At 39.7% G+C, this 25,981-nt stretch overlaps 2 protein-coding genes across 3 annotated transcripts; one reads left to right on the top strand and one right to left on the bottom strand.

Annotated features, from left to right (window-relative positions):
- Positions 1-27: 27 nt before the first annotated feature.
- Positions 28-7,058, bottom strand: hexb (hexosaminidase B (beta polypeptide)). Of its 2 annotated transcripts, none has more exons than XM_044175367.1 (14): positions 6,737-7,058; positions 6,415-6,566; positions 4,953-5,018; positions 4,351-4,397; positions 4,156-4,266; positions 3,962-4,063; positions 3,712-3,844; positions 3,415-3,595; positions 3,237-3,323; positions 3,063-3,135; positions 1,938-2,112; positions 714-804; positions 491-595; positions 28-359 (listed from the first exon to the last, which is right to left on the bottom strand). In XM_044175367.1, the coding sequence occupies exons 1-14, from the start codon at positions 7,000-7,002 to the stop codon at positions 296-298; spliced, it is 1,653 nt and encodes a 550-aa protein (XP_044031302.1). In that variant the 5' UTR covers positions 7,003-7,058; the 3' UTR covers positions 28-295. The 2 variants fall into 2 exon arrangements, with proteins under 2 accessions (XP_044031302.1, XP_044031301.1); XM_044175366.1 differs by lacking the exon at positions 1,938-2,112 and adding an exon at positions 1,205-1,385.
- A 2,599-nt stretch (positions 7,059-9,657) lies between these two features.
- On the top strand, positions 9,658-24,832 carry enc1 (ectodermal-neural cortex 1). The gene is made up of 3 exons (XM_044175364.1): positions 9,658-9,991; positions 16,617-18,428; positions 22,197-24,832. Exon 2 carries the CDS (start codon positions 16,623-16,625, stop codon positions 18,396-18,398), a length of 1,776 nt encoding a protein of 591 aa, XP_044031299.1. The 5' UTR covers positions 9,658-9,991; positions 16,617-16,622; the 3' UTR covers positions 18,399-18,428; positions 22,197-24,832.
- Positions 24,833-25,981: the final 1,149 nt, after the last annotated feature.

Genomic DNA, 25,981 nt, shown 5'->3' with positions numbered 1-25,981 from the left:
TCTAAAACAATATATAAAACTAGCACCTAAAATGTCAACATTTTATTCACAATCAATTATACAAACATTCATAAAAAAAAACCTTGCATTCATAAATTCAAGATGTTTGACATTAGATGTGATCAACAGTTCTGTAGAGCAAATTTAAAAAGGATGACGCATCGGTACTGTGACATCTCTACAAAAGGTAGTTTAGCATTTGCGTTGCAGTTTAAAATAAAAGCATAGAGTCCACAGTATATGGATTCACTTCCTTTTCCTTTTTCTGTTTCCATGGCCAACCTTTCAATTGCTTTCAGAGACCTCTGTACTCACGGGGACAGTAGCTGGAAAACAAAGGCTCAGCCGGGATCCCGCGCCTTACATAGGAAAAGATAGTTTAGATGATAAATGTTTCATACAGTATGTCTGTTAGATGATAATAAAGCATTTGGAGACTGGTACTGATGTAGATGCAAATTAATAGTTTAATCAGACTTCCGATACTTACTCCACCATACGACAGCGGTGCACAGACAGTCTGTTGAAGGCATCGTTGAGGTCCGTTACATTCTTGGCGCTCCATAGCCGCTCCGCCACTGCACTGGCACGAGGCCTGGGAGCGATGGAAGACAAGAAAAAAACAAAATAAAAATCAGTCAGTTATGTGATGTATCACATTTCAAAAAACATTTATTTTCTGATAATAGTTTAAGGCATCACATGAGCCTTACCAGAGTCTGGGTGTCAAGTTGGTGGCGTCCACATACTCTCCCCACAAACAGGCTTCTCCACCAATCACAAGCTTCTTTTGTTCTTCAGTTCCTGTTTTTAAAATGTAATATTTGACAAGATTAGGCAGCCCAAACAACATCCAGGGAATCTAAAACTCCACTGGACTAGAGTGATTATGAAATAAAATGTTTAATTTAATTACATTTATATGGTGATTTTCTCTCCTGATAGTGAATTAAGATATTTTCCCTCTGTTCATTCGACAGGCTTACACATTGCACAGGAGTGACAAACAACTTGATGACATTTCAGATGTGCTGAGTCAACAATACTGCTAATAAAATCTGAGTCAGACCAACAACAGAACAATAAAATGGAATCATATGAGTCCTAATATCCTTGAGTAAATACTGAAACTGAAAAAAAGCAATCGTGCATACACAGCAAATGACCAGTCGAAATGGGCAGGGGAAAAAAGAATCACACAAACCCTTGAAATCCTGTGGGTCGGCCTTGTAATGGCCCTGCCAGTCCTGGCCGTAGGAGATACGGTTCAGGTACCAGGGAGTGGACAGCAGGGTCTGGTACCCTGATGATGTAACTTTTTCCATCTCATTCTGGTATTGTTGCTGGTTTCCTTTCCAAACATGGATAAGTGTGTCTGGTTTCAGCTACACAGCACACATACATACAAGTGTCAGTATAAGCAAGATAAAAAAAGAAATGGGGGGGGGACGGGACGAAAATGTCCGAGCCTTCTATTGTTTCAAGTGTATTTAAGACATTGATGTGTCTTTTGTTTTATTCTAAGTGTCTAAAAAAGGTTCAGTCCAACTTTTGTCTTAGTCCAGGTTTATGGAGGACCAAACCGGACTTATTTTCCCCAGGCTGGTGGATTTGAATCCAAGACAAGTTGTGTACCTTCTTGCCATGCAACATTGTCATTATTTACTTCTCATTTTATTTGAATATTTAGTTCATTGGTTTATTGTTTCAAATACACCAGGATTGGTCCTCCACAGCAGTGAACTACATCAGTCCCCCACTGCCCCATCTTCACTTTATGTCTGACTCTCTACTTGTCACAACTGTGCAGTTTTCAAGCGTAAGCCTGTTGAACAAAAATCCAGAATTCTTTTTTGCCTCATTAAAGCAGGACCAAATCAGAGCTTTCCACCAAATAAATTGATTCGACTTAAGATGCCATTTTTATGAAAACTGACCGTTAAAGTTGAGTGGCTCAACCTTGTAGTACTTCTGCCAGTCCTGTCCGTAGCTAATGTAATCTAGGTACCATGGGGCGGAGAGGATAGTGGTGTACCCTGCAGCTGTCACTTTGCCCATCTCCTCATTAGACCCGCCGCCGATCCACACATGCACTACTGTGTCTGCCTTTAGCTGGAATAGTTACAGACCAAGCTACTGTGCTTAGGTTAAATACTACGAGTTGTTGGTTTTAGTTAATGGAATAGTTTGACATTTTGGGAAATACGTTCATTTGCTTTCTAGTGGCGAGTTAGATGGGAAGATTGATACCACTCCCATATCTGTATGCTAAATATGAAGCTACCATAAGCAGCCAATTAGTTTATTTTAGCATAAAGACTGGAAACGGGGGTAAACAGCTAGCCTGGCTCTATCCAAAGATAACAAAATCCGCCTACCAGCACCTCTAAAGCTCACTAATCACATATCACATGTTATATCTTGTTTGGTTAAATATATAAAAGTCATATACAAAAACCGAAGTGTAAAAACGACATGTTGTGGTTTTATGGAGGGTTACGCACCTGACAATTTCTTGGCCGGCAGCAGTGACTTCCAGGTGTCTCTGCTAGTTGCCCGGCAACATCACAATGACAAGATTATGCTAGCCAATCGGCTGCAGTAACTTTCCCTATTAAAACCACAGCATGTCGTTTGGATAAAGCAAAAGAGATATGAGTTAATTACAGACCTTTAGAGGTGGTATGTGGATTTTGTTACCTTTGGACAGAGGCTAGCTGTTTCCCCGTTTCCAGTCTTTGCGCTAAGCTAACCGGCTGCTGGCCATAACTTCATATTTAGCGTTCAGAAATGAGAATGGCATCGATCTTTTCATCTAACTTTTGACAAGAAAGAAAATAAGCTTTTTCCCCCCAAAATGTCAACTAATCCTTTAATAACAACAGAGAATGAAAAACAAAAACACAAATGACCTATTAATGGTGATAAAGTACTTATCAATAAAACACTCAAATTTTTCCCAAAATCTTGGTCTAGTTAGCATATAAAAGTCCTACATTCTTAACTCTCACATGGAAATAACTTTACTGATATGGCATTACACACTATTTCTCTTCAGTTACCTTAACACCATTGTCAAAGACCTCCTGCCAGATCATGTAGCCTTTCTTGGTAGTGGTGACGATATCCAAGAGTCTATCAGATCAAAAAAGGCACAAAAAAAAATCTAATTCTTTCTCTTTTGAATAAGAAATAGAGAACAAGCAACCTACTTTAGTATAAAATGAGCAATGCACCTTTGGATATAGAATGATTCCAGTTTGCTGTAGTCTTGTCCAAAACCTTGCTGATCCATGAACTTCTGAATGTCCGGGTTGGACTTCCTGGAGGGCAAAAAAACAGCAGCCAATATTAACTACTCTCTAGTCTTTGATGCTGAGGAGAGGTTTTTTGATATTGTGTACACAGTCTCACCAGCAGCTGAAGTCCACCTCATCACCTCCCAGGTGAACGTAGGCATCAGGGAACACAGTGCTGATCTCCTTGAAGAAGAGGTTCATGAAGTCATACGTGGTGTTCAGGATGGGGTTCACTGGTCCGAAGGTGCCAGAGGGTTTGGAGCCAGAGTAACAGGGTGTGAGCAGATCTGTCTGGCCTGAGAGGAAAAGACGTGGAGCAGATCCACATTTTTCATGCTTTATTGTTTTCAGATATATCCTTGCTGAGTGCTTCCAGGTAGTTTTTGAAAGAATTAAAAAAAAAACAACTCACCTTTGCCCCAAGACTGTGTGTGTCCTGGAGTGTCAAACTCCGGTATAACACGAATGCCTCTCAGGCGGGCAAACTCAACCACCATCTTCACGTCAGCGGGTGTATACACATGTGTGTATGGGTGGTAAGCTCCCTGTGAACAGTTTAATGAACATGCTCTTCTGGTGGATTATGACAAACATAATGTCCTAATATGAAAAACTCTACTTGTCTTTGCTGCGATTTAACACCAATAACCAGTCTTACTGACCTGCTGGCTCAGCTGTGGGAACGTTCGGCTCAGGTAAGGGAAGGATTGATCATCCACAATGTGCCAGTGGAAAACATTAAATTTGTTCATTGCCATTGTTTCCTGTATGAATAAACAAAAAAAAAAAATTTATTTCAACAGTAAATACAATTAAAAAATGAGAAAAACAAAATAAGAAGGTCTTACTGCCGTACCAGATTAGCCAAGATGACTTTAATGGGCAAGAAATGCCGAGAGCTGTCCAGTAAGATGCCTCTATGTGCAAATCTGGGGAAGTCACTGATTGTTGTTGAATTGATGCTTTTCTGAAAAGATACAAAGTTCAATCAGCCTGACCCATTCAACAAAATGTCCTCATTATGAATAAAACATTTGAAACAATCACTTACAGCTCCATATTCATCTTCATACATCAACTGGCTGAATGTTTCCAGACCTAAAAACGATGGAAGCAAATTTTGCAATACAAATGAAACACATTGTACGTAATCATGTAAAGTTCTTGGTAGTCTTTAAGATACCATAAAATTAAATTACTGTCACTTGATAACGCACCCTAGATTTGTGAGCAAAGTTCCAAAGTAACAAACACACACTGTGATTTTATCTTGCAGGGAGGGGTGTCAAGTTTGCGCCGCAGAGCCACATCAGACTTAGCATCTTAACAGAACAGCTTTTGAATGTGCATATTACATATACAAATACATGCAGAGCTATACCGTACACATATTATGTCCTGTTTCCAGCTTCTTTGATCTGAGGACTTTTCTCTGTTTTTATGTCATTTTAAATTGCACATCTTATCTCAATTAAAACAAGCATTTTAAAAAGGCATCATCTTGGTCTCTAAGGAATTTAATGATGTTTGAAATTCTGATCTACTGATTAACTGATCAGGAGATAATTGTTATTTGCAGCCCTAATGCAGAGTTTACTTTGAAATGGTGCAATAACATAAAAAAAAATTTAAAAAAAAATTAAAAAATCCTACCATGCAGGGCTCCCCAGACCTTCGGTGCTTTCAGAACAGCATATGGCTGATCCACTGACAGTTCATCTGTGGACACAAACAGTTGCATGTGCATAGTCAGTATTGTTACACATTGGCAGGTGATTATTATAGCTCTATAGCTCTCTCTCTCTATATATAGCGTTCTCTCTCTATAGCTCTCTCTCTCTCTATAGCTCTCTCTCTCTCTATAGCTCTCTCTCTCAATAGCTCTCTCTCTCTCTCTGTGTGTGTGTGTGGATGGCCGCCCACCATTGAGTCTGGTTCTGTCCAAGGTTTCTGCCTGTTAAAAGAAAGTTTTTTTCTTGCCACTGTCGCCAAGTACTTGCTCGTGGTGGGATTTGTTGGGTCTCAGTAAATAATATTATAAAGAGTACGGTCTAGACCTGCTCTATAGGAAAAGTGCAATGAGATAACTTATGTTATGAATTGGCGCTATATAAATAAAAATGAATTGTACTGAATATTAAAGTCAGGATGTTAAGCACTCTGGGGTTTTTTAAACTGCTATATTAACAGTGTTAATCCTAGTATCTACTGTCCAGGTAATCTCAAATTCCTCTCGCAAGTCATAAGCATAAAAATGCGTAAAATGTAGTATGAAGAATCAGACAGATGCCCTATATTATAAGTTCAGATTCTTTTCTTAAGTAAAAGTACCAGTACAACAGCGTGAAAATACTCTGTTACACAACTCAGTATTCATTTTAATGACTATAGCTGTCAAATAAATGTAGTGAAGTCAAAAGTACAATATTTCCCTCTGAAATGTAGTGGAGTATAAGTATAAAGTAGCACCTTAAAGTTTTAAAGTACAGTACTTGAGTAACTAACTAGTTACTTCCTACCACTGTACAATATAAAGCTGAACTTTTTAAAACAACAAAGAAACCTGAACTAGCAACAGATAAACATTATAACTAATCAGTAGAGGCCGACAGATTTTGCAAATTTCATTTACGCCAAAGCAGTGGTGGAGAAAGTATTCAGATCATTTATGTAAGTAACAGTAGCATACGGCAACATAAGAATACTCCATTACAGGTAAAAGTCCTGCATTGAAAAAGTCAGTTGAGTAAAAGTATGAAAGCATTATTAGCAAAACTAGAGTACCAAAAGTGAAAGTACTCATTGTGCAGAAAATGGTCCCTGTGACTGTGACATTCATTGATGTGTAAGCAGCATTTTACTGTTGTAACTTGTGAAGGTAAAGCTAATTTTAACTAGGCTACTTTATATAGAATTGGGCAGTTTAATCTTTAACAGTGCATCATATTTTATAACCTTAACATAAGTTTTGTCTGTAAAATCTTGTGCTTCCAATTTGTACTTAATTACAGTACTTGAGTAAATGTACTTAGTTGACATTCCAGCACTGCGCAGAAGCACCAGCATGAATGTCATAATTGAATGTGACAATCAATGAGGAAGATAAGAGACTCACATGACTCGTCAGATGTCACACTGGGGTAACCGTCACATTCAGAGTCAAGTGATGTGATCCACACCTGCAGCCCTGTCAGCTCAGAGGGGCCTGCCCCCCCGCTTTTGTTCATCGCCTGCCTTTTAGCACTGCCAAACATGTATTCATAAAACCTGTTGACAGAGACAGAGAAGGGAAACACTGTTTATCATGCGGTGACGGGTCCCTGAATGCAGCACGGCGGTTTGTGCTCTCATAACGGATCAAGAAAAACTGAAAGGGGCACGTACCGAGCTAAAAAATGTTTTCAAACAAACCAACTGAATAAAATACTGCTTCTCACCTCCTGTACGCATCCTGCAGGAGGCTGCAGCTCGCGCCAGCTGATGACTCTTTGGCGTCAACAATTTTGAAGCTGGAGCTGGTTAACTTGAATGAAACCTTTGAGATTTGCACTTTCTGCGGCAGAGGCCACAGAGAGCCATATTTTGACGCCTGAACGACGCGCTGAGCCTCTTCCTCGACTTCATCGATGTAGTTGTGCTGCAACCCCTGGCAGCAATATGCCACGACCAGCAACAGTAGTGTGAATTTCAGAGAAGCGACCATGCTTACAGTAGAGTCACAAGACCTGGTGATCAGACAGCAGTTTTATGTTGCGTGAGCTGGGCGGGACTTCTCATGCGGAAGTCAATTTTGTGCAAAGATTTAAAGGGGAACTACAACCCCTACTGCTTTGAAAAAACCCATCGAGAGTATTTAAATATTTCTTCATTCATTATTAAACACAAGTTAACTGTAAAGTGCAAAGAATGAGAGGCAACAGAAAACAACTGTCTTAACTTAGCTATATGTTATTATTTATAACGTATAATATTATGATTTGATTGATCAACTGTTACATCAAAAATACATCTATCAATGTGAAAGCTGACCTGTACACACTCTTTATTTCAATTCTTAATTTATTTCTTCCACTATATTATCTATACATGTAACAGTCATTCTTGATTTGAGATAGAATAAACCAAACCATGAGATAAACAAAAAACTGAAACAATTCTTCAAACTCTAAATGGACACAAACTTAACATGAAGTAGGAATATATTAATGCAATAAACAGGGACAAATTATGTGAACAGCTGAGTTTCAAGAGCTATTGTATTATTTCATTTCAGTTTGACAATTCTGAATAATTTTCTACTAAAGTACTCTTAATCTAACCAAATACACCATTTTATGCTGCCTTTCTTTTTTTAAAATAAATCTTTATGAAGTTTCAACAAGTTCAATACAAAATCACAAAAACAAAAGCACAACATAGACACTTAAATACAAACTATACATTATACAAAGTTTCCAGATCTGCTCTTACTGTGTCACTAAACAGTATTAGTCCCAGGAATATTTTGTCCACTAGGTGTCTCTCGTGTCATATACTGTACATGAAGCATTTACTGCCATAAAGATTTTTTTTGTTTACACACCTCTACGATTCATTCATTAACTGTTTATATATATGAAACAATGAATTCATCTCACTGTTTACATTCACAAGCAGGGAGAGTAGACTACAAAATAACTCTGTGGCCATTTATACTGAAAACAAACAAGGACATTATTTGATACATAAAACTCAATAATCTTGATTAATCAACTGTTAGATTAAAATGAAACTACCCCTCCCAAATCCCAAATTAGTCTATTTGAATTTCTCTTTTTAAAATGTTATAACAGTTTGTTCATAAGTGCTCTAACAGGGATTCAGACCTTAATAATGGATCCAGACATTAATAATGCCATTATGTAGCATAACATACATTTCTTTATCTGTGAAGGCCTTTTTGGCAAACAAAAGGAACACATACTGGGTTTATTCATGTATGGCCCATATAATTTGAAATATTTCCTTATTTGGCGAAATACAATGCTTTTTGGTCATTTTCATATTTTGTCACCTTCATCAAATGTGCAAGCCCTGTTTGTGGCAAAAAGAGGGTTTTAAAAAGAGGGTTTTAAAAAGAAGAAAATAAAAATTATATTTAAATAAAAATGATAACAAATGGTTTATTTAGCAGATATTATTGTTATTTTTTTACACATACAGCAGTGGGGTCTGTGAGACCCCAAACAATGAGGAAGTAAAGCCAGTGTCAACCAGACATAAGCTTAATCATTAGATAAATTATTAGTCTTTTTCTGCCCTTAACTGTGTCAGCCTGTATACTCCTTCAGTTCCGGCTTTCAATCTTCGGCACTATCAGGCCCAGGAATATTTTACCCACTAGATGTCTCTCCTGTCATATATATGAAACATTTGCTGTCATAATGTATTTTTATTTCCTTCTTTAAGGAACACTGTGCTGCATTATCCTTAATATGAAGCTACAGTAATAGTGTAATTTCTGTCTTCATACAGTTGATGGGAAATGAAACTGGATACGAGTATGTAACAGCTCTAATCACCACAACACAAGTGCACTACACATAAAACAATATAATAACGTTATAGCCTCAAGCGTCCACTGAAGAGTTTAGTCACAGCCAAAAGTACCATCAACAAGCGCCACAGATGTGACTCACACAAGATGTCCAGGAATAAAATTGGACTTCCTGTTCCAAACCACCCCAACCAAAAACCACAATGCCTTTAAGATCCTATAAGATTCACATTGTGGCCGTGGCATTCAGTGGTGAGTTGGCTGTGACTCAGTCAAACATTATGGGATTTCCTATATGGTATTGTTTTGAAATGTATCCCTGTAGTTTTTTTAAAGTTGTGACTCCACAAAAGCATAACACAAACAATACCTTTCATTGTCTTTGGGCCCTGATCACAATGCTGGATCTTGTTTCGTCCTTCCAACCTTTAAAGTCTCACACACTATAATGACAATGAGACAAGCGTATTGACAAGAGTACTGACAATAAAACACAATGTGACAGAGGCTTTGTGTATTTTACAGAACTGATTGCAGAACAGTGTGCATCATCAGCTATTTCAGTTACATTGCAGGTGTAGCAGAGAAAGGCACCTATACATTTGCCATAAAATTACAGCTCGTGCAATGTGCAAAATATTTACATGGGAAAGTGCAAAAGTTTGCAGTAAGTTAGCACAACTTTTAGGAAAATCTAACTCCTGCTTTGAGAGACCAACTGTCCTACACATCTTTTTGCGTACGCTCTCTCTCACTTCATTTCCTGCAGGAGGAGACGGTCCTCCCCCTCTCAGTGTAAACACACCCATTGATTTCAGTGAGAGAGGACTGGGAGCACTGGGGGAGGACCGTCATACAGGAGCAGAGCAGCAGCGCTGGAGGAACACCTCCAAAACATCTCGCCTCATCCTTTATTTTAAAGCCCGTTTGTTTTGATATATATTTATACCTAACTTCCGGAATTTGCAGACAACCCAGTGTAGTGCGTTATCTAAGTAAACGGCCTCATCCTGACCGAGCATCCGCCAGCATTTCGGAAATATCCAAGGAGTTGTTAACACTCCCCGAGCGCAAGGCTTGCATCGTGGCTCTTTCAGAAGCGACATGTTCGAGAGATCCTGCGGGCACAATTGAACTCCTACTTTCACGCGAAGAGGTAGGCCTAAATCTGACAATAAAGCACAACCCTGCTGACTATTATAGCGTTTTAACAGATTGGTATATTGTTAACAACTGCTGCATCCCTTCCTGATCACCTGATGATGGAAAACTCCGGGCTGTGGCAGAGAAAGCGCAACAGAAAACAGGCTGATGGACAAAAGACGGTTGTTGATATTCACTGATTAGGTCAATATTACGTTGTTGCTATGATTTAACCAGCACATTGATTGCACTATTTCTTTATTTTCATGAAAAAGTGCTACAGATCTCCTCGCAGTCCTTTGTGCTCTCTTCGGCGTCTTGCTCCTGCATACTCATGCACGCTGAAGATGTTTTATATGTTTTAAAGGCGACATCAGGTGTGACATGCTCTTCTTGGTGTTATAAATTGATAAACAGTATTTCCTGAGTGGCAGGGCTTTGGTTTAAACACAGTTAACCTCGCTCGGATGTGCGTGGACAGCTGGGTTGAGACTATATTCTGTTAGAGATTAAGATTGATGTAGATGTGCAGATCAATAGCCGCTGGCGTGTCTTCTTGTTTTGCATCTTGTTTCATTTTTTCCACCCAAGTGGCAGATGTATAGAACTGGCCCATGTAAGCCTGGTGTTTACTTTTGAAGTCTCCCCCTCAAATCCCTCTTCCTGAGTCCATGGTTGACTGTGAACACCTGGCAATGATTTTAAACAGACTGCAGCCAGCCAGGCCTCAGATAGAGTCCAAAGGCTGCGTGTGCAAGCCTTTTTACTGTGTGCTTTGTCAGTGTGGCATGTATGTGCTTTCCGGTTATGTGCCCATGGATCTGTTTTCCGGTTATGTGCCCATGGATCTGGGATAAGGATGACAACTCTCACAGACATCCAGCCAACTGCTCACTCTCACACTGCTGGCATATTTTCTTCCTCTCAGGGGATGTTGGTGACTCTGTTACCGTGACAGAAAATAGCACGTGAAATATATCAGACACCAAGGACAAGTTATATTACCATGAGCACTGATTGTAAATAATGATATGAATAATATTAGTAATAGTAATTTGTTTTAGGGCTTCAACTAAATTTCATTCTAAATTGTGATTGATACATTTTTTGAATAATCAATTAATCATTTAGTCTATAAAATATCAAAACAAAATAGTGAAAAATGCCTATCCCAACTTCCCTGAGCTCACGGTGATGTCTTCAAAGTTGTTGTTTTGTCTGACCAACATTCCAAAACCTAAAGGTGGTCAGGTTACAATGATATGTGACAAAGAAAAGCAGCAAATCCTCACATCTGAGGAGCCGAAGCAGAGAATGTGAAGTATTTTTTCACTATTTTTGTTTGAAAAATGAATAAAATGATTTATTGATTTTCAAAACTGTCGTTGATTAATTTTCTGTCGATCAACTAATCGATTCATGTTTCAGCTCCAGTTGGTTAATGCTGAAATAAGAGACTTTTATATTTTTGTTTGCCTATTTTTATTTGATAGTTTAAGTGAGGTAATATTCACAATGGATATGCCAAAGTTGTCAGGATTATCTTAACTTTTCAAAAGTTTTCCTTGATGGTCCACAATTAACGTCCTTATAATTAACAGCATTAGGGCTGTAATTAACAATTATTTCATCTTAGATGAATCAAGTATTTGTTTGGTTTATACAATGCCAAAAATGGTGAAAAATGTCCATCACAACTATAACAAAGCTCAAGGCGGCGTCTTCAAATTGCTTGTTTTGCCCAACTAACAGTCCAAATCCAAAGATATTCAGTTTACAATCAAAGACCAATATAAGCAGCAAAGCCTCACAAAAGAGAAGCTGGAATCAGAGAATGTTTGGCATTTTTGTTAGGAAAAAAAATCGGGAAAACTATTTATCAATGATATAGTTACCGATTTATTTTCTGAGGATCGACTATTTGATTAATTGTTTCAGCAGAGAAAGTTTGGAAACCTGAGACATTAATGTCAGACAGTCGTCAGGAATTTCACAGCAACTTGTTACCCTCAGGATGTTTACACACACGCTGCAACCGGCTATCTGTGAAAAAACAGATTAAAGTAGTAATCTGATTGGAGTGGGTTGTGCTAATCTGATTTCCCCCAATAATCTGTGTTTACATGTTGGGTTAATGTCCAGAGGGATGTGTGATAGTAAGGTAGGTAACATTTTTACGTTACGTACAGCCAATAGTCTAAACTGGTGCTTATGATCAAAGAGAATACAATATTTACAAGAATCCGTGTAAGAAAACGTCATTTTTAACTCTGAAACTATCCAAGTTCTTATTAGATTCTGTAGGTTTGGCATACAATAATAAAACATCCTCCTCACTGGACAGATGTTGGGCACAAGCAAATTTGTAACAAAGGACAAATTTCCATTTAAATTACAAATATGTGAGCACAGGGTTTTCAGGAACTGCAGGCCTGGTTAGTAATCTTGGCTTTATCCTTTAATATGCAAATGATTTAAGTATCTGGTTTACTGGTCTTCTCTTTGTTCAGCTCTCCTGCAGTCACTGTATGTATGAGTGAGCTCATTCACCCGTGGAAAACTATTGTTTATTCTTTGATGACATGCAAAACTGAGATAATACAAGCAAAACACCTTCAGTAATTGTATGGGGCTAGTATGTAATTTAATGGGATCGTGGTAGGAGAATAAAACAGGAATGTTCAATTTTATTCCTGATTATCATCATTTTAGCATTGAATAAATCATCAAAGGCAAATTAAGTCAAATTCAAAATTATAACAAGCGTAAATGGTTGAGTAGATAAGTAGATAATTATCAGTTGAGCAAGACTACATAACTCAAACTCTTACTTGGACAATAGAAAAAAAATAATGCCATTTCCTTGAAATGTCATGCCTCACCATTATGAAAATGAGATAATAGCTCTTGGAGTAATTTTAAAGAGGAAATGATTATACTTTGGAAGTTAGAACACTGGCACAGAAACAACAGATTGTTTGTTAAAGAGGCTGCAATAATGACATTTACCTCTTACCATGATTTCAGGTAACTGCTGTTAGTGATGCCGAATTGTTTTTATTTTATTTTTAATCTTTGTATTTTCACTATCCCTCCTATAAGCATAAAATTTCCATACTTTATCATCTGAAATTATCACACCTGTTGATTTGTTCTTCGTCGCTTTACCGAGTTCTTGTTGGACTAATCAAGGTGTTTATCTGCCTGTCAGCTACTGTGTCTCAGACCTGGACTACTCAAGGTTATATTTATTAACATGCTTATTATTAGTATATGCAAAACCTCTCCAATTTAGTGCCTGATTTATTAGGACCACTTATTCAAGCCACTTACAACTTCCAATTAGAAAACATGAGCTGCAGTATCAGTACCGAGTGTTTGTGTGAGTGTTTGTGTGAGTGTTTGTGTGAGTGTGTGTGTGGGTGTGGGTGTGGGTGTGGGTGTGTGTGTGTGTGTGTACCAGGTGACATGCGCAGGTGTGAGAGCAGGCTAAGATAGCGTCATTATAACTGAGCCAAAGGCCAGAAGATGACGGGTTGCTGGAATGCAATACATCCTGTTGAACCAAGGTTGCTGTTGGTTTTGTATTTCATCAAGTTGTGATAAATAATATTCTTCCTCCTATTTTTATTATGAAATATGACTTGGAAAGCAATCTTTTTTTTTTTTTTTTTTTTTTTTTTTACAAACTAATCCTCCCGCATTTTAAAGAGAATACTTTCCAATGGAATACATTCCTTATAAAGACTAGATTGTAGCTGAAAGCTGTGAGAACACCAGTAAAACATTTACCATTGTTTTATTCCCTTTAAAATGTTTCACGTGGCTGTTTATTCATTTGGTTCATTCAAGCATGTCACATTTATATGAGTCATTTAGTTTAAACCAGATTTTTCTTTGGTAAGTCATTGACAGTAGAATAACAAGATTAAGAGTCAACAGCCATGCTAGCGGCTCTGTGAGGCTGTACTTGAGGCACAGCCGTGATTTGAGCTTAATGCTAACATCAGCATGCTAACATGCTCAAAATGACAATGCAAACATTATTATGTTAAGCAGGTGTACTGTTTACCATGATAGTTTAGTGTGTGAGCATACTAACATTTGATAATTAGCACTAAACACAAAGTACAGCTGAGGCTGATGGGAATTTCATTAATTTTGGTTATTTTTGGTTGATTAGGTCATAAACAAATTTAAATTTTGACCTGATGATGGTGCGATATGAACATTTAGGGGATCACCAAAGTGATTATAATTCATCCTTAGAGGGACATGAATGTCTGTACCAAATTCCTTGGCAATCCATCCAATACTTCTTGAGAAATTTCACTCAAAACCACAACGTCATGATGATGCTAGACAAAAAGTCAGTCATCACCAAAGTAATTAGGCTTCATCCTCTGGGCACAATTAATGTCTGTACCAACTTTAATAACAAGCTATGCAATATTTGTTGAGATATTTCGGTCTGGACCAAAGTGGTAGACTAACTGACATTGCCATTCCTAGAGCCATGCTGCTAGCATGGCTAAAAACACGAGATTTATGCTACCATATTGGCTGAGCAGCACAAAGTACCTGAAAACAAGACACAGTTCTTTTATGCAGTTCACATAAAATTACAACAGGTTATCTATATATCCCATGCTTGCTGGCTCAAGCGATGGCTCCAGTCTGAAGGCTTAGGTTGGAATGTAATGCAAGTCATTGAGAGCAGCTTGTTTGGGGAGTTAGTTTAACTGGAATGTAATCGTTTCCCTGTAACTTATGACAAAGAATAATACAGTTCTGTTGAAGCCAAAGATGGTCCCATTGGTTTCATATGTGCAGGGTTCACACCTGATTGTCGATTCATAAGACACCATTCTGAGGATTTTGGAGCAGATGATGCAACTTAAGGAAAATGGAAACTGTCCTCTCCGTAGCTGGGTTGTAGAGGTTGTTTAACATTGTTTGTGACATACTGGACATGCAGAGGGGCAGCGGAAGAGTAGATTATACTGCAGGAGTGTTTTGATAAGTTTTATGGATGTTTTCATTCTTTTTTGTCTTGAAAACTTGTCATCAATGGAATCAGTTTCAACCGACATAATTCAAGCTGATCACAGCTGCAGCTGTCTGCTGTCAATGAGAAAACTACAAACATGCTTCAACCACCTTGTTTTGATACTAAAAAGGCAGATGTTGGGTGGAGTATAATTGGTCTCAAGATTTACTCTTAAGATTAAGCAATTTTCCATCACCCCTTAACTTATTTGGAGAGACCTAGAAGAAGACTTAAAATGTCTGTAAGTCTGGTCAAAGAATCTGACAGCTGTGGATTTACTAGGTCAGACACTTGGTAACTCCGGAAACAGAGTGCAGGAGGCACTTGACATGTTTAAAAATTGTGAGCTCTGAGCGAGGACAGGGCAAGGACAATGAAGATGGGAGCTGTAACTTTCTGAGTGGAGTAAATTTGGTGCATTTCTCAGAGGCTTAAAAGCGTCCTGCTGTCTCTTTCTTTCCTCTTTTCTTAAAGGGCTCTGCACAGGGACTCTTTACTTGTAAATCATGGTATCTCTTAAAGAGGGGGATCAGTACTGCTTGCAGTTGAAAGTGGAAAATCCTGGTCTCTGTGAGAAGACAAGTGTTATCTACTTGACCTTCGTAACTCCCAGACATATGCTGTTTTGCAACCTGTAATCACTGGATCTCTTGCTAAATGTCTTTCTAAACTACTCTTCAAAAATGCACATCATCATATTATGGATATTAGGGCTGCAAAATATAATATTTCAACATTGACATCACAGTGTGTGGATATATAATAGTTACTAAAAGTTATGACTGAGAATACAATTTAATAAGGAAAGTTAGGCCCACTTTAAAACTGTAGCAGTCTGCTTTTTCAGAGACAAATAGTGTAGTCTCTCTGATAAACAATTTAGCCTGATTTACAGTGATTACACATACTTGCATACCAGCTAACAAGCATCTCATGCATATTTTGTATCTAACTTATAAATTAGTGGACATGGTAAAAAAAAATGTTTATTGTTTTGTATGTTTATTTGAAAGTATTAGAAGATAGTTATAAATATTTATAAAAAAGATGTAGAACAAAAAGGCTTGCTCTTTCTTTTACAGAAACTAAAAGCTTCATAGATCTGCTGAATACCTAGTGAAAATATGTAACTTTGTTTTACATACATATCACAATGTAAATTGGACAGAATTTACTTGTTGCGCACAAGTTAATATCTTGTGGAAAATGACTGGCTAATCAGTGATGGAAAGAACACTTGAAGGGTGGACAGATCATTTGATTCTTCAGTGAGTTTAGATGGATATTGAATGATAGAAGATAAATTCTCTAGAATGAAAGATGATTGTGAATTTTAAATAAATCTTGACTTTCAGAGCAAGAAAAATATTGGCAGAAAGACTACACTACCCATTTATAATTTTACCTCATGGATGTAAATTGAAAGAAAATAAACAACAACTACATAACAAACAGTAGATTTTTGTTTGTTATGTAGTTGTTAACCACTCTCAACCATTTCCTCAGCAAAACACTGTAGAACCTTGTATAATGGATTTTAAATATGAAATGCATTAAAGAGAGATTTTTCTTGTGTTTTCTTTTTCAGGATTCAATGAAAATGTCTGTGTGCGTCCATGAGAACCGAAAATCACGAGCTAGCACTGGCTCTATGAACATCTACCTGTTCCACAAGTCCTCGTATGCCGACAGTGTCCTCATGCACCTCAACTCACTGCGGCAGCAACAGTTGTTCACAGATGTCCTGCTTCATGCCGGTAGCCGCTCCTTCCCCTGCCATCGCGCCGTGCTGGCTGCCTGCAGCCGCTACTTTGAGGCCATGTTCAGTGGTGGGCTGAGGGAGAGCCAGGCCAGCGAGGTCGACTTCCGTGACTCCATCCACCCGGAGGTTTTAGAGCTCCTGCTGGATTACGCATACTCATCACGTGTGGTCATCAACGAGGAGAATGCAGAGTCACTATTGGAGGCTGGGGACATGCTAGAGTTTCAAGACATCCGGGATGCCTGTGCTGAATTCCTGGAGAGAAACCTTCACCCATCTAACTGCCTTGGCATGCTGTTGCTGTCTGATGCCCACCACTGCACCAAGCTGTCAGAGCTCTCCTGGGGCATGTGTCTCAGCAACTTTCCCGCTATTTGCAAGACAGAGGACTTCCTCCAACTGCCCAAAGATATGGTGGTGCAGCTTTTGTCACATGAGGAGCTAGAGACAGAAGATGAGAGACTGGTTTATGAAGCTGCCCTTAACTGGATCAACTATGACCTGGAAAAGAGGCACTGTAGCCTTCCAGAGCTCCTGAGAACGGTCCGTCTGGCCCTGCTGCCTGCCATCTTTCTCATGGAGAATGTATCTACAGAAGAGCTGATCAATGCCCAGGCCAAGAGCAAGGAGCTGGTGGATGAAGCTATCCGGTGTAAGCTGAAGATCCTGCAGAATGATGGCGTCGTTAACAGCCCGTGTGCTCGACCAAGAAAAACCAGCCATGCCCTCTTTCTTCTGGGAGGGCAAACTTTCATGTGTGACAAGTTGTACCTTGTGGACCAGAAAGCCAAAGAGATCATCCCCAAGGCTGACATTCCCAGCCCCAGGAAAGAGTTCAGCGCCTGTGCCATCGGTTGTAAGGTGTACATCACTGGTGGGAGAGGCTCAGAGAATGGTGTGTCCAAAGATGTATGGGTCTATGACACCATCCACGAGGAATGGTCGAAGGCAGCACCCATGCTCATTGCCAGGTTTGGCCATGGCTCTGCAGAGCTGAAACACTGCCTCTACGTGGTAGGAGGTCACACCGCAGCAACTGGCTGCCTCCCGGCCTCTCCATCTGTATCGCTGAAACAGGTGGAGCAGTTTGATCCAGTGGCAAACAAGTGGACCATGGTCGCTCCTTTGAGAGAGGGTGTGAGCAATGCAGCAGTGGTCAGCGTCAAGCTCAAGCTTTTTGCCTTTGGAGGAACCAGCGTCACCCATGACAAGCTGCCCAAGGTACAGTGCTACGATCCACAGGAGAACCGATGGACTGTGCCCGCCTCCTGCCCACAGCCGTGGCGCTACACAGCCGCTGCCGTGCTGGGAAACCAGATCTTTGTCATGGGCGGGGATACGGAGTTCTCAGCATGCTCGGCTTATAAGTTCAGCAGTGAGAGCTATCAGTGGACCAAAGTAGGCGACGTGACGGCCAAGCGGATGAGCTGCCAGGCTGTGGCGTCGGGGAACAAACTGTATGTGGTGGGTGGGTACTTTGGCACACAGCGGTGTAAAACTCTGGACTGCTATGACCCCACGTTGGATTCTTGGAACAGCATCACTACTGTGCCATACTCGCTCATTCCCACTGCTTTCGTCAGCACCTGGAAACATCTGCCTGCTTGAGCCCCAAACCCTCTACATCCCTTTCATGAGGTAAGTTTGACCTCCCATGTCTCTTTGTCTGTCTTAAAGGGGAACCACCACCAACTTTAAACATCAAAGTCTGTTTACAGGTCTTGGGGAGGTCTACTTTATATGTGAAAAAAGTTGTATAAAGCCTTTTGTGGCTCCAGAGGGAGCTGTGCAAAATCTGATAAATTGCCTTAAGTAATTTGACTTGAGTTGGCGTCGGTTGGGGCTAAAGACTACAAGTTTGAAAATGAAAAAAATCTGGGGGTGTGGAGTTAGAAAGACGTGATCTTACCAACCCTCTCCTAATCTCTGTTTGAGGCTCGAAGCTACATTAGCCGCTACAAGCATAAGACATACACCAGAACATCTGACCGAACTGTCAGCAATTGAGTTGCATTGTGGGTAATGTAGGCGCCGGGTTTTGACAAGGAAGAAGAATGAAATAAAATTTATAGTTCTGTTACATCGATTTAGATTTTTTAAGAACTGTCCATAGTGAGTACTCTTTGAAGAGTTTGACAGTTGCACCTTTTTCTTTTCCTTTAACCATCTGTAAAAAATTTATATTCACTTGCATTTTTAATGTATTTACTCATGTATGTATTTATTTGTTCATAAATGAATTAGAGCCCAATCAAAATGGGATTTTTAAAGCAGATACCAATATCAGTACTTCAGAGTAAAAAATAAAAAGAATGACATATTAGCTGATATTCCATTTTCACACAAACACTTAGATAGTCAAAGATACATATGGAAGCAGCACATTTTAAAGGTGAGCAATAAATGTAACTATCAAAAATGACAGTTACCATAAATAACATGAAAATACATTTCCACAAGTAAACTTCACATAAAGTTAAATCATAAATATTAACTATGAATACTCAATTACAACAAAAATATTCTAAACTATAGGTAGAGTCTTCTCAGAAGAAGAGAGGAAGGAGCTCTAGAGGAGGGACGGTGGGGGGATTGATAGGGGCTTGTGTGTGTTAGTTAAGTGAGTTATGTGTCTGTGGGGATGGGCTGAAGGACAAAGAGGGTAATTGAAAGAGAATAGGATACTTTTATTGCTCCTGTGGGGCAAATCCCTCTAAGAAGGAAAACGGGGTCTGCCAATTAGACAAGCCACACACCAGCAGGCTACACCTTGGCGAGGCTAATCCACTCTCAGTCGCCTTCCTTTGATGAGGTTATGGTCTTTACGCTGGGTGAGAGGGAGGCAGCTGGCGACTCACGCAGTGTCGGAAACTATTCATCATCAGTTACATATAGGTGACTGATAGAAATGGCAGCAGGGGAAGTGAGGAGGAAGAGTTGTAGGGCTAGAAAGCGTCAGCACTCCCCCCTCAGCTCTGTCAGACACACATCAGCCTTGATAGTAATGGTCTTGCGCTGAAAATTTACTGTTGAACTCGACAGTCTCTTCTGCCTCCATCTATGTCTTCTTGGCCTCATTTTAACCCTGCTCTGATGATAAACAGGCCAGACGTATGTGGAGCATGGGTAGTCAGCTGGCAAACCTGATCTTTCTGCATGCTGCAGGCTTACAATCACATCACATCACACAATCCCTACACCCTACACTGATCCATCCACACAGTCCTTTTCATTTTGCTGTATTTGCTGTATTTGTTAAAATGGCTGGGGGCCCTCAGCTCCTGAGAAAGCGAAGGAGAGAAGTACAGTGACTCCCCAGCTGTCCAGCACAGTGCAGTCTCCCATTTGATAAGGAAGCAGCTCAGAGCAGCTTCACTGGTGTGATGTTCCTTCTCTCCACAGGATGAAATATTGTTTAAGGCTTATTATTCCCTTTCTTTTCAGTGACTCATCTCTGAAAGGGGGAGACTAGACTGAAGGTTTTAACTATCTCTAAGCCACTGCAACCCAGTGGTCAGTGAAGGATATAATCCTGCCATTAATTTAACACAGAATTTGTTTTTGGTGCCTGCCTGTCATGGCAACTGACAGTCCCAGTGAACGCGGTGGAAAGACGAAATGTGGAGGAATGGAAAAGAAGGCTGACTGTTAAGGAATGAAAGGGGAAGGAAGTTTGTTAGACCTCACAGAAGGAGATTGTAGCTGTGAGAGAAAAAAAGAAGTCCTCAATCAGTTTTTCCCAGGGGAACAATTCTAACTTGTCTGAGATTCCTCCTTTTTGGCCTTTTTTTTCTTGGAAAGCTTTTAGTATGGGCGAATGGTACTGACAAAATCAGATAACGCTGTATTTTTGACTGACTTCCTAGATGCTGATAATGTAGCCATATTTTCAGGATGACTGTTGGTGATTTTACATATTTAGAAGTTATTTACACACAAAAGTTTAAGAGAAACTATCATGAGCAATGTGGATCTGATGACCAACCGATTTTCATTATTCACTTCACTCAGCTATTAAAGGTCTAATGAATTGAACTGAGATGCAGCTTTTAGGCCAGGAAATGGTAACTTTTAAAGTGCTGAATTTATGTTGTGTCATACTGCCATATCAATATAGCATCAAGAATATGACTAAATGAATGAATGTAGCATCCCAACACATTAGTCAGTCTCTACATACACTTTGGTCTAAAGTAACCTGATCAGCTTAATCTGGTTGCCAATTACCATAGCAGCTTTGTTTAGGGAATACATTTTGCAAAATATGATTATTCGCTTTGCAAATGTGACGTTTTTACACATATCAGTTTCGTACGGGGTAAACAAAAGAGATGTAATGTGTTAATTAGTGATCTTTAGAGGTAATTTTACCTTCAGACAGAGCTGATTACTGGCTGTAGCTTCATATTTAGTTTACGGGCATGAGAGTGGCATCAATCTTCTCGTCTTACTCTTGGCAAGAAAGAGAATACGCATATGTCCTAAAATCTCAAAAAAAACATTTGCGCGACAGTGAGAGCATGTAATTTAAATACACCAGTGGTAGTGAAGAAGAAAAGTTAGCCCACACTGCTGTTCAAACTACTTTGATTAATAAATTCATAAATGTATTTATCTAAATGCTAACATGAAACAAACTGGAATACAGTGCTTAGCTAGTTTTCTGGATTTCAAGTAAATTTACAAGACATGATCATTGTAGCCTGAAGGCAGATCTGAAGGCAAGTCTTTATCAGCAAAAGTGCCCTTCAGGGTTTACTTATTCACACGTCAGCAAGGGAAAGGCCCATCTTCAGAGAAGGCTGATGATATTACATTCACATTAGACACTTAGAGGGCTGCCAAGCCTGTAACCATCTGTGCCATACAGATAAGTACATATTAAGTAAAAGCTTTAAAAATGGAAAGGTCGTAGTGAAATTCTGAGAGTAAAACACACTCAGATGTGAAAAGTGTAGTAGGCCGAGGGGGAGATAAGAAGCTTGACGAAGGCCAGACTGTACTGAGGAAACACAGCAGATAGATATTCCAAATCTATTTGTCTAGCAGAATGGATACATCAGCAATTCATTACATCAGCATTCACTTTACAATGTAAAGTAATATAGTAGCAAATAAAATACAGTCCAAGTCAACAACACAACAAATAAGGGCCTTGAAAGACTTGAACCAGCAGCACTCTGATAGAATCACAGCACCACTGCATTGCACTGTATTACATTGTACAGGTGTTAATATTATTTCATTATTTCATTTCCTAGATGTGCATTATTTTCTGTTTTTAGGCTTTTTTTTGTATTTTGAATAATTAAAAAGTCACCTTTAAGCTGTAGAGCGTTTTTGCTAGGAGGCATCTTTATACATCTTATTAGCCTGTTTAATGGGTTATTCTTTTCTCTTCCTCAGATTTCCCTGTTTTGCATCATCTACTGGACTCCAACTGTGAAGAAGCACACATCATCTTCCTCTAAAAGAGACACTGAGCAATGATGTACAGACACCCGCATTCATCTTGATGTTGCAAAGATGCAGAACCAGAAACATGTGCAGCTGGACACTTTACTGGAATGATGTCATGTCTCATTTCTAAGAAGGAAGCTGAGACATACAAACACAAATAAACCAAACAAACTGCTGCTTGTTATATGAGGCACAAACTCCAACTTGTGTACATCTGGCATATCAGGCTCGTGCTTTCATGCTGCCATATGAGAACTGCAAACATATCACACAACCTGTATTTTTCCCATTTAGTCATGACAAGCTTGTGAGGATCTGTATTGATGTTTTTCTCTATCATAAAAAAGAAGAAAAAATACTCTTTTCATGGAGACTGCAATGTATAGCATGGTGGATGTTCTATTTAGATTGAGGGAGGGAGAATGCAATGATTGGTGTGCTAAAGAACCGAAAGCAATTCAGTTTGACTGAGTAGAGCTGATTTATAAAAGGCACAATGAAGAGCAAATCTCCCCCTTCTTTCCTCTAATAAGCTTTTTTTATTTGACCCCTTATCTTTTTTTTTCTTTCAAAGACATGCTTTAACATCTCTGACACAGAAACAAACCTTTGAGTGTTCCTCTTATGACGGCTTTGGCAGTTTGCCGTCACTGCAAGCCACGAGGTGTTGATGACCAACACCAGCTGAGGCTGAGGAGGATGGTGTGCATGGCTGGGGGTTGAGGTGCCTCGGGGTTATGACCTTACATGTGTGCTGTTTTGCAGCTACGCATTAACACCCGCTGAGCGCTGGTTAACTAACCCACTGTACATGGGGTCGGTATTCAGTGTTTGGATTCAACACTGTCACATTCAGCTGTACACTTAATGCTGTAAAAGACCGGCTGTGCTTCTGTTATTCTGATAAAAGCAGCGGCTCGCTTGCTGAGTCATAGCTTTTTTAGAGCATGTCCACTCATAGTGATTCAGTAAAACTGGCATGAACTCTTCTCTGTGGTCACAGAAATCTTGTCACCTTAACTTAAACTGAGAATTAATCAGTTTCTTTTTAAACTTGCTGCAATGTAGTCTTAATTTATATGACAGTTATTACTCTGTTATGTTAATATGTTTAATCCTATTTATTTCTTCTCTGCCTGCATTCTTATGTGAATGTATTGTTTGGGTTATGTCATGCATGGCCAGGTGTTGTGTTTTTTTGGATCTCAGTTGGGATGCATTTTGCACAATTCACAATTTCCCAGGAGGAGCTTGTTCTTTTAAAAGAGACAGAGGTTCACCTCGCCAGGGTTTTCATTTATGTTAGAGTATCGATGGGAGAGGAAGAATGGCTCAGATTACTGATGGTGTGACGCAGTTTAGGCCACAGGGTCGCTGCCCAAATAAGAAGACTGAATGGGGGTTGAAAGAAATATTCATTTTACTTCTGATAGATTCTCTTTAAGCTCCACCCTGGGTCCAAACCTGTCTTAAATCGTCCTGTCAGGGCCCAAACTGTACCAACAAAACAAGAAGATATGAACCATAAAACAGATAAGGCTGCTGGAACTATGCAGTAAGTAACCCAGTAACTATCAGGGACGTCACAGAGTAACCCTGACATGGTTAAGAATGCGACAGTCTTTGCAGCTGTCCTTGGGACAGCTGCAAAGACTGTGCATGTGCATGTGCTAATTTGGCTCCTTGGGGTGTTAACCCACAGTCTTCTTCACCATTAGGTTGAGAAAGAGTTAAATCCAGTAAGCTGTGCATTGATAAGGGCAGACACCGCAGTGCTTTCACCACAGTGTCAATGATGACAAAACAAAAAAACAAAAAAAAAACATTGCAAGTTCCAAAAGAACAAAAAGAGAGAATGTCTTAAACACTTGCATATGAAATACTTGGTAACGCTAATCAGTGTTTTTGTCTGTATGTCCGTCTAGGTGACCTGAACATTGACGTTTTGCATTTGAATATTAATGGAATTATTGAATTTCAATGTAAGAGGTAATGTTTTGGTGGAATATGTATATATTTTTTCCAAATGTCCTCATCATGGATTCATGAAACAAATCAAATCTGTGGGGATCAATTGATAAACAGCTCTGTAGATTCCTGCTCAGCTCCTTAAGCCACCCAAAAGTTCCTTTTATTGGCAATTTCAGGACTTCTATGGAGACCCTTGTGGCTCCTTATGTTGACCTCCTCCGACCACTGAACACAGAGCCTCTGGCCCCACCAATCAGATAAGAGCGTTTCTTTTCCATAGAACCCAAGTTTCCCTGGCAACGGCAAGTAATGAATGCCCCTTCAATTTGCACCTAATTGCTGAGTGGCATTTCCCATTTCTACTCTTGCCCTCCTCTTATCCTCTGTTTTATCTGGAAATCCAAATGGCTCAGATTGGAGCACAGTATCTTGCTTCACATAATGATGTAAATTAGACAGAAAATACTGTCAGTGTGCATCAGTTTCATTTTTTTTTGTCATGTAAGAGTTTAATTTCTATTTTTTATGGCATTATTTTGTACATGTGATTTTTTTCACAATGTGAAATTCATGGCTAATAAACATAAGAGTTTTTTCCTCTTGACTGAAAAGCATTGTGTCTTTGTTTTCAGCATCTAAATCATTTGTCTGGCTACATGTGTTAATGTTATTAGTACAGATTTAGAAAGGAAAATCAGCTTCAGCACAACATAGGGTGCTTTCTCATTACTGCATGTTTCGCATATTTAGGCAGCTTTGGAGTGAATACAACAGCCAAAGTGTCCTGAGGTATTTAAGGCAGTATATCATGCGTACAGCTTTTGTTCTGTGGAGGAGGGACTGAAATCATCTTATCTATGCCTCTGGCTTCTAAGCTTCCTGCACAAGAACAGGCAAAACAGATCCAGATACTTTCCCTTTCTCTGTCGAGTCACCTTGGCAACGGCAACCTTTATCTGCAAACTGTGGGGGCTGGAGGAGAACATGAAATCTTAAAAAGCACCTCTTTCTATTCCCTCCCTCCCTCCCTAGCCTGCCTCCCATCTCACTTCCTACGCCCCCTCTCACACTTTTCATCGGTGAAATGCATTGCGAAGCAGCTCGCCAGTTGTGGAGCCCTCCTGCGTTCCCTGGTTTGTAACAAGTCTCACATGCCATTAGTGACTGGCTACAGAACACACTGCCACTCACTGCCTTCCTCCAGCTCTGAGGAGTCCAGCTCTGTTCACTGTTAACATTCTTTGCTGTGACACGACGCCTGACCGGTGACACGAGGTTGAGAAACACCAGTTTTACTGGATCCTGACCCTCATGCATTCACAAACAAAATACACCCTTAGACGGGGGGGGGATGAATTTTCTCAAGCACTCTCTGGCTGAGAACCAGCAAAGAAAAAAGGGTTGACATTGGAAGTGAGAGCTCTGTGTGTGGGTGGCCCCTGTGTGATCCAACAGTCCCCCCATTAATCAAGACAGGAAGTTGAATTTCCTGTTCGCCAGGAAGTAGGTCTCACCCCCCCACAGACATACCGCTGATGGCTGAACCCATCAACACTGTGAATCCTTTGGGTGCTGTTAGCTTATGCAGAGTTTGGCTGAACAGACTAGTAGTAAAGTCTAGTATTTTGTGTGTTTTATTTTGTGTGGGCAGTCTGTATGTGTGATAAAAACAATGTACCTACATGACACCGTCAAAGCAAACACGACTCAGTCATGCAAGCACGCGCGCACACACACACACACACACACACAGACATGTA

Source organism: Siniperca chuatsi, linkage group LG18, assembly GCF_020085105.1.
Source record: "Siniperca chuatsi isolate FFG_IHB_CAS linkage group LG18, ASM2008510v1, whole genome shotgun sequence".
NCBI lineage: Eukaryota > Metazoa > Chordata > Actinopteri > Centrarchiformes > Sinipercidae > Siniperca > Siniperca chuatsi.
The sequence above is the reverse complement of the archived record's forward strand: the minus strand, read 5'-3'. Positions and strand labels throughout refer to the sequence as shown.

What these genes read in the sequence shown, in the direction of transcription:
- hexb (XM_044175366.1), bottom strand. Translation starts at nt 7,002, where the DNA reads ATGGTCGCTTCTCTGAAATTCACACTACTGTTGCTGGTCGTGGCATAT. An exon ending in CTGCAGGATGCGTACAGGAG is followed by an intron (nt 6,567 to 6,736) that starts GTGAGAAGCAGT and finishes CTCTGTCAACAG; the next exon opens with GTTTTATGAATACATGTTTG. An exon ending in TCTTTGACAATGGTGTTAAG is followed by an intron (nt 1,386 to 3,062) that starts GTAACTGAAGAG and finishes TGTGCTGTGTAG; the next exon opens with CTGAAACCAGACACACTTAT.
- enc1 (XM_044175364.1), top strand. Translation starts at nt 16,623, where the DNA reads ATGAAAATGTCTGTGTGCGTCCATGAGAACCGAAAATCACGAGCTAGC.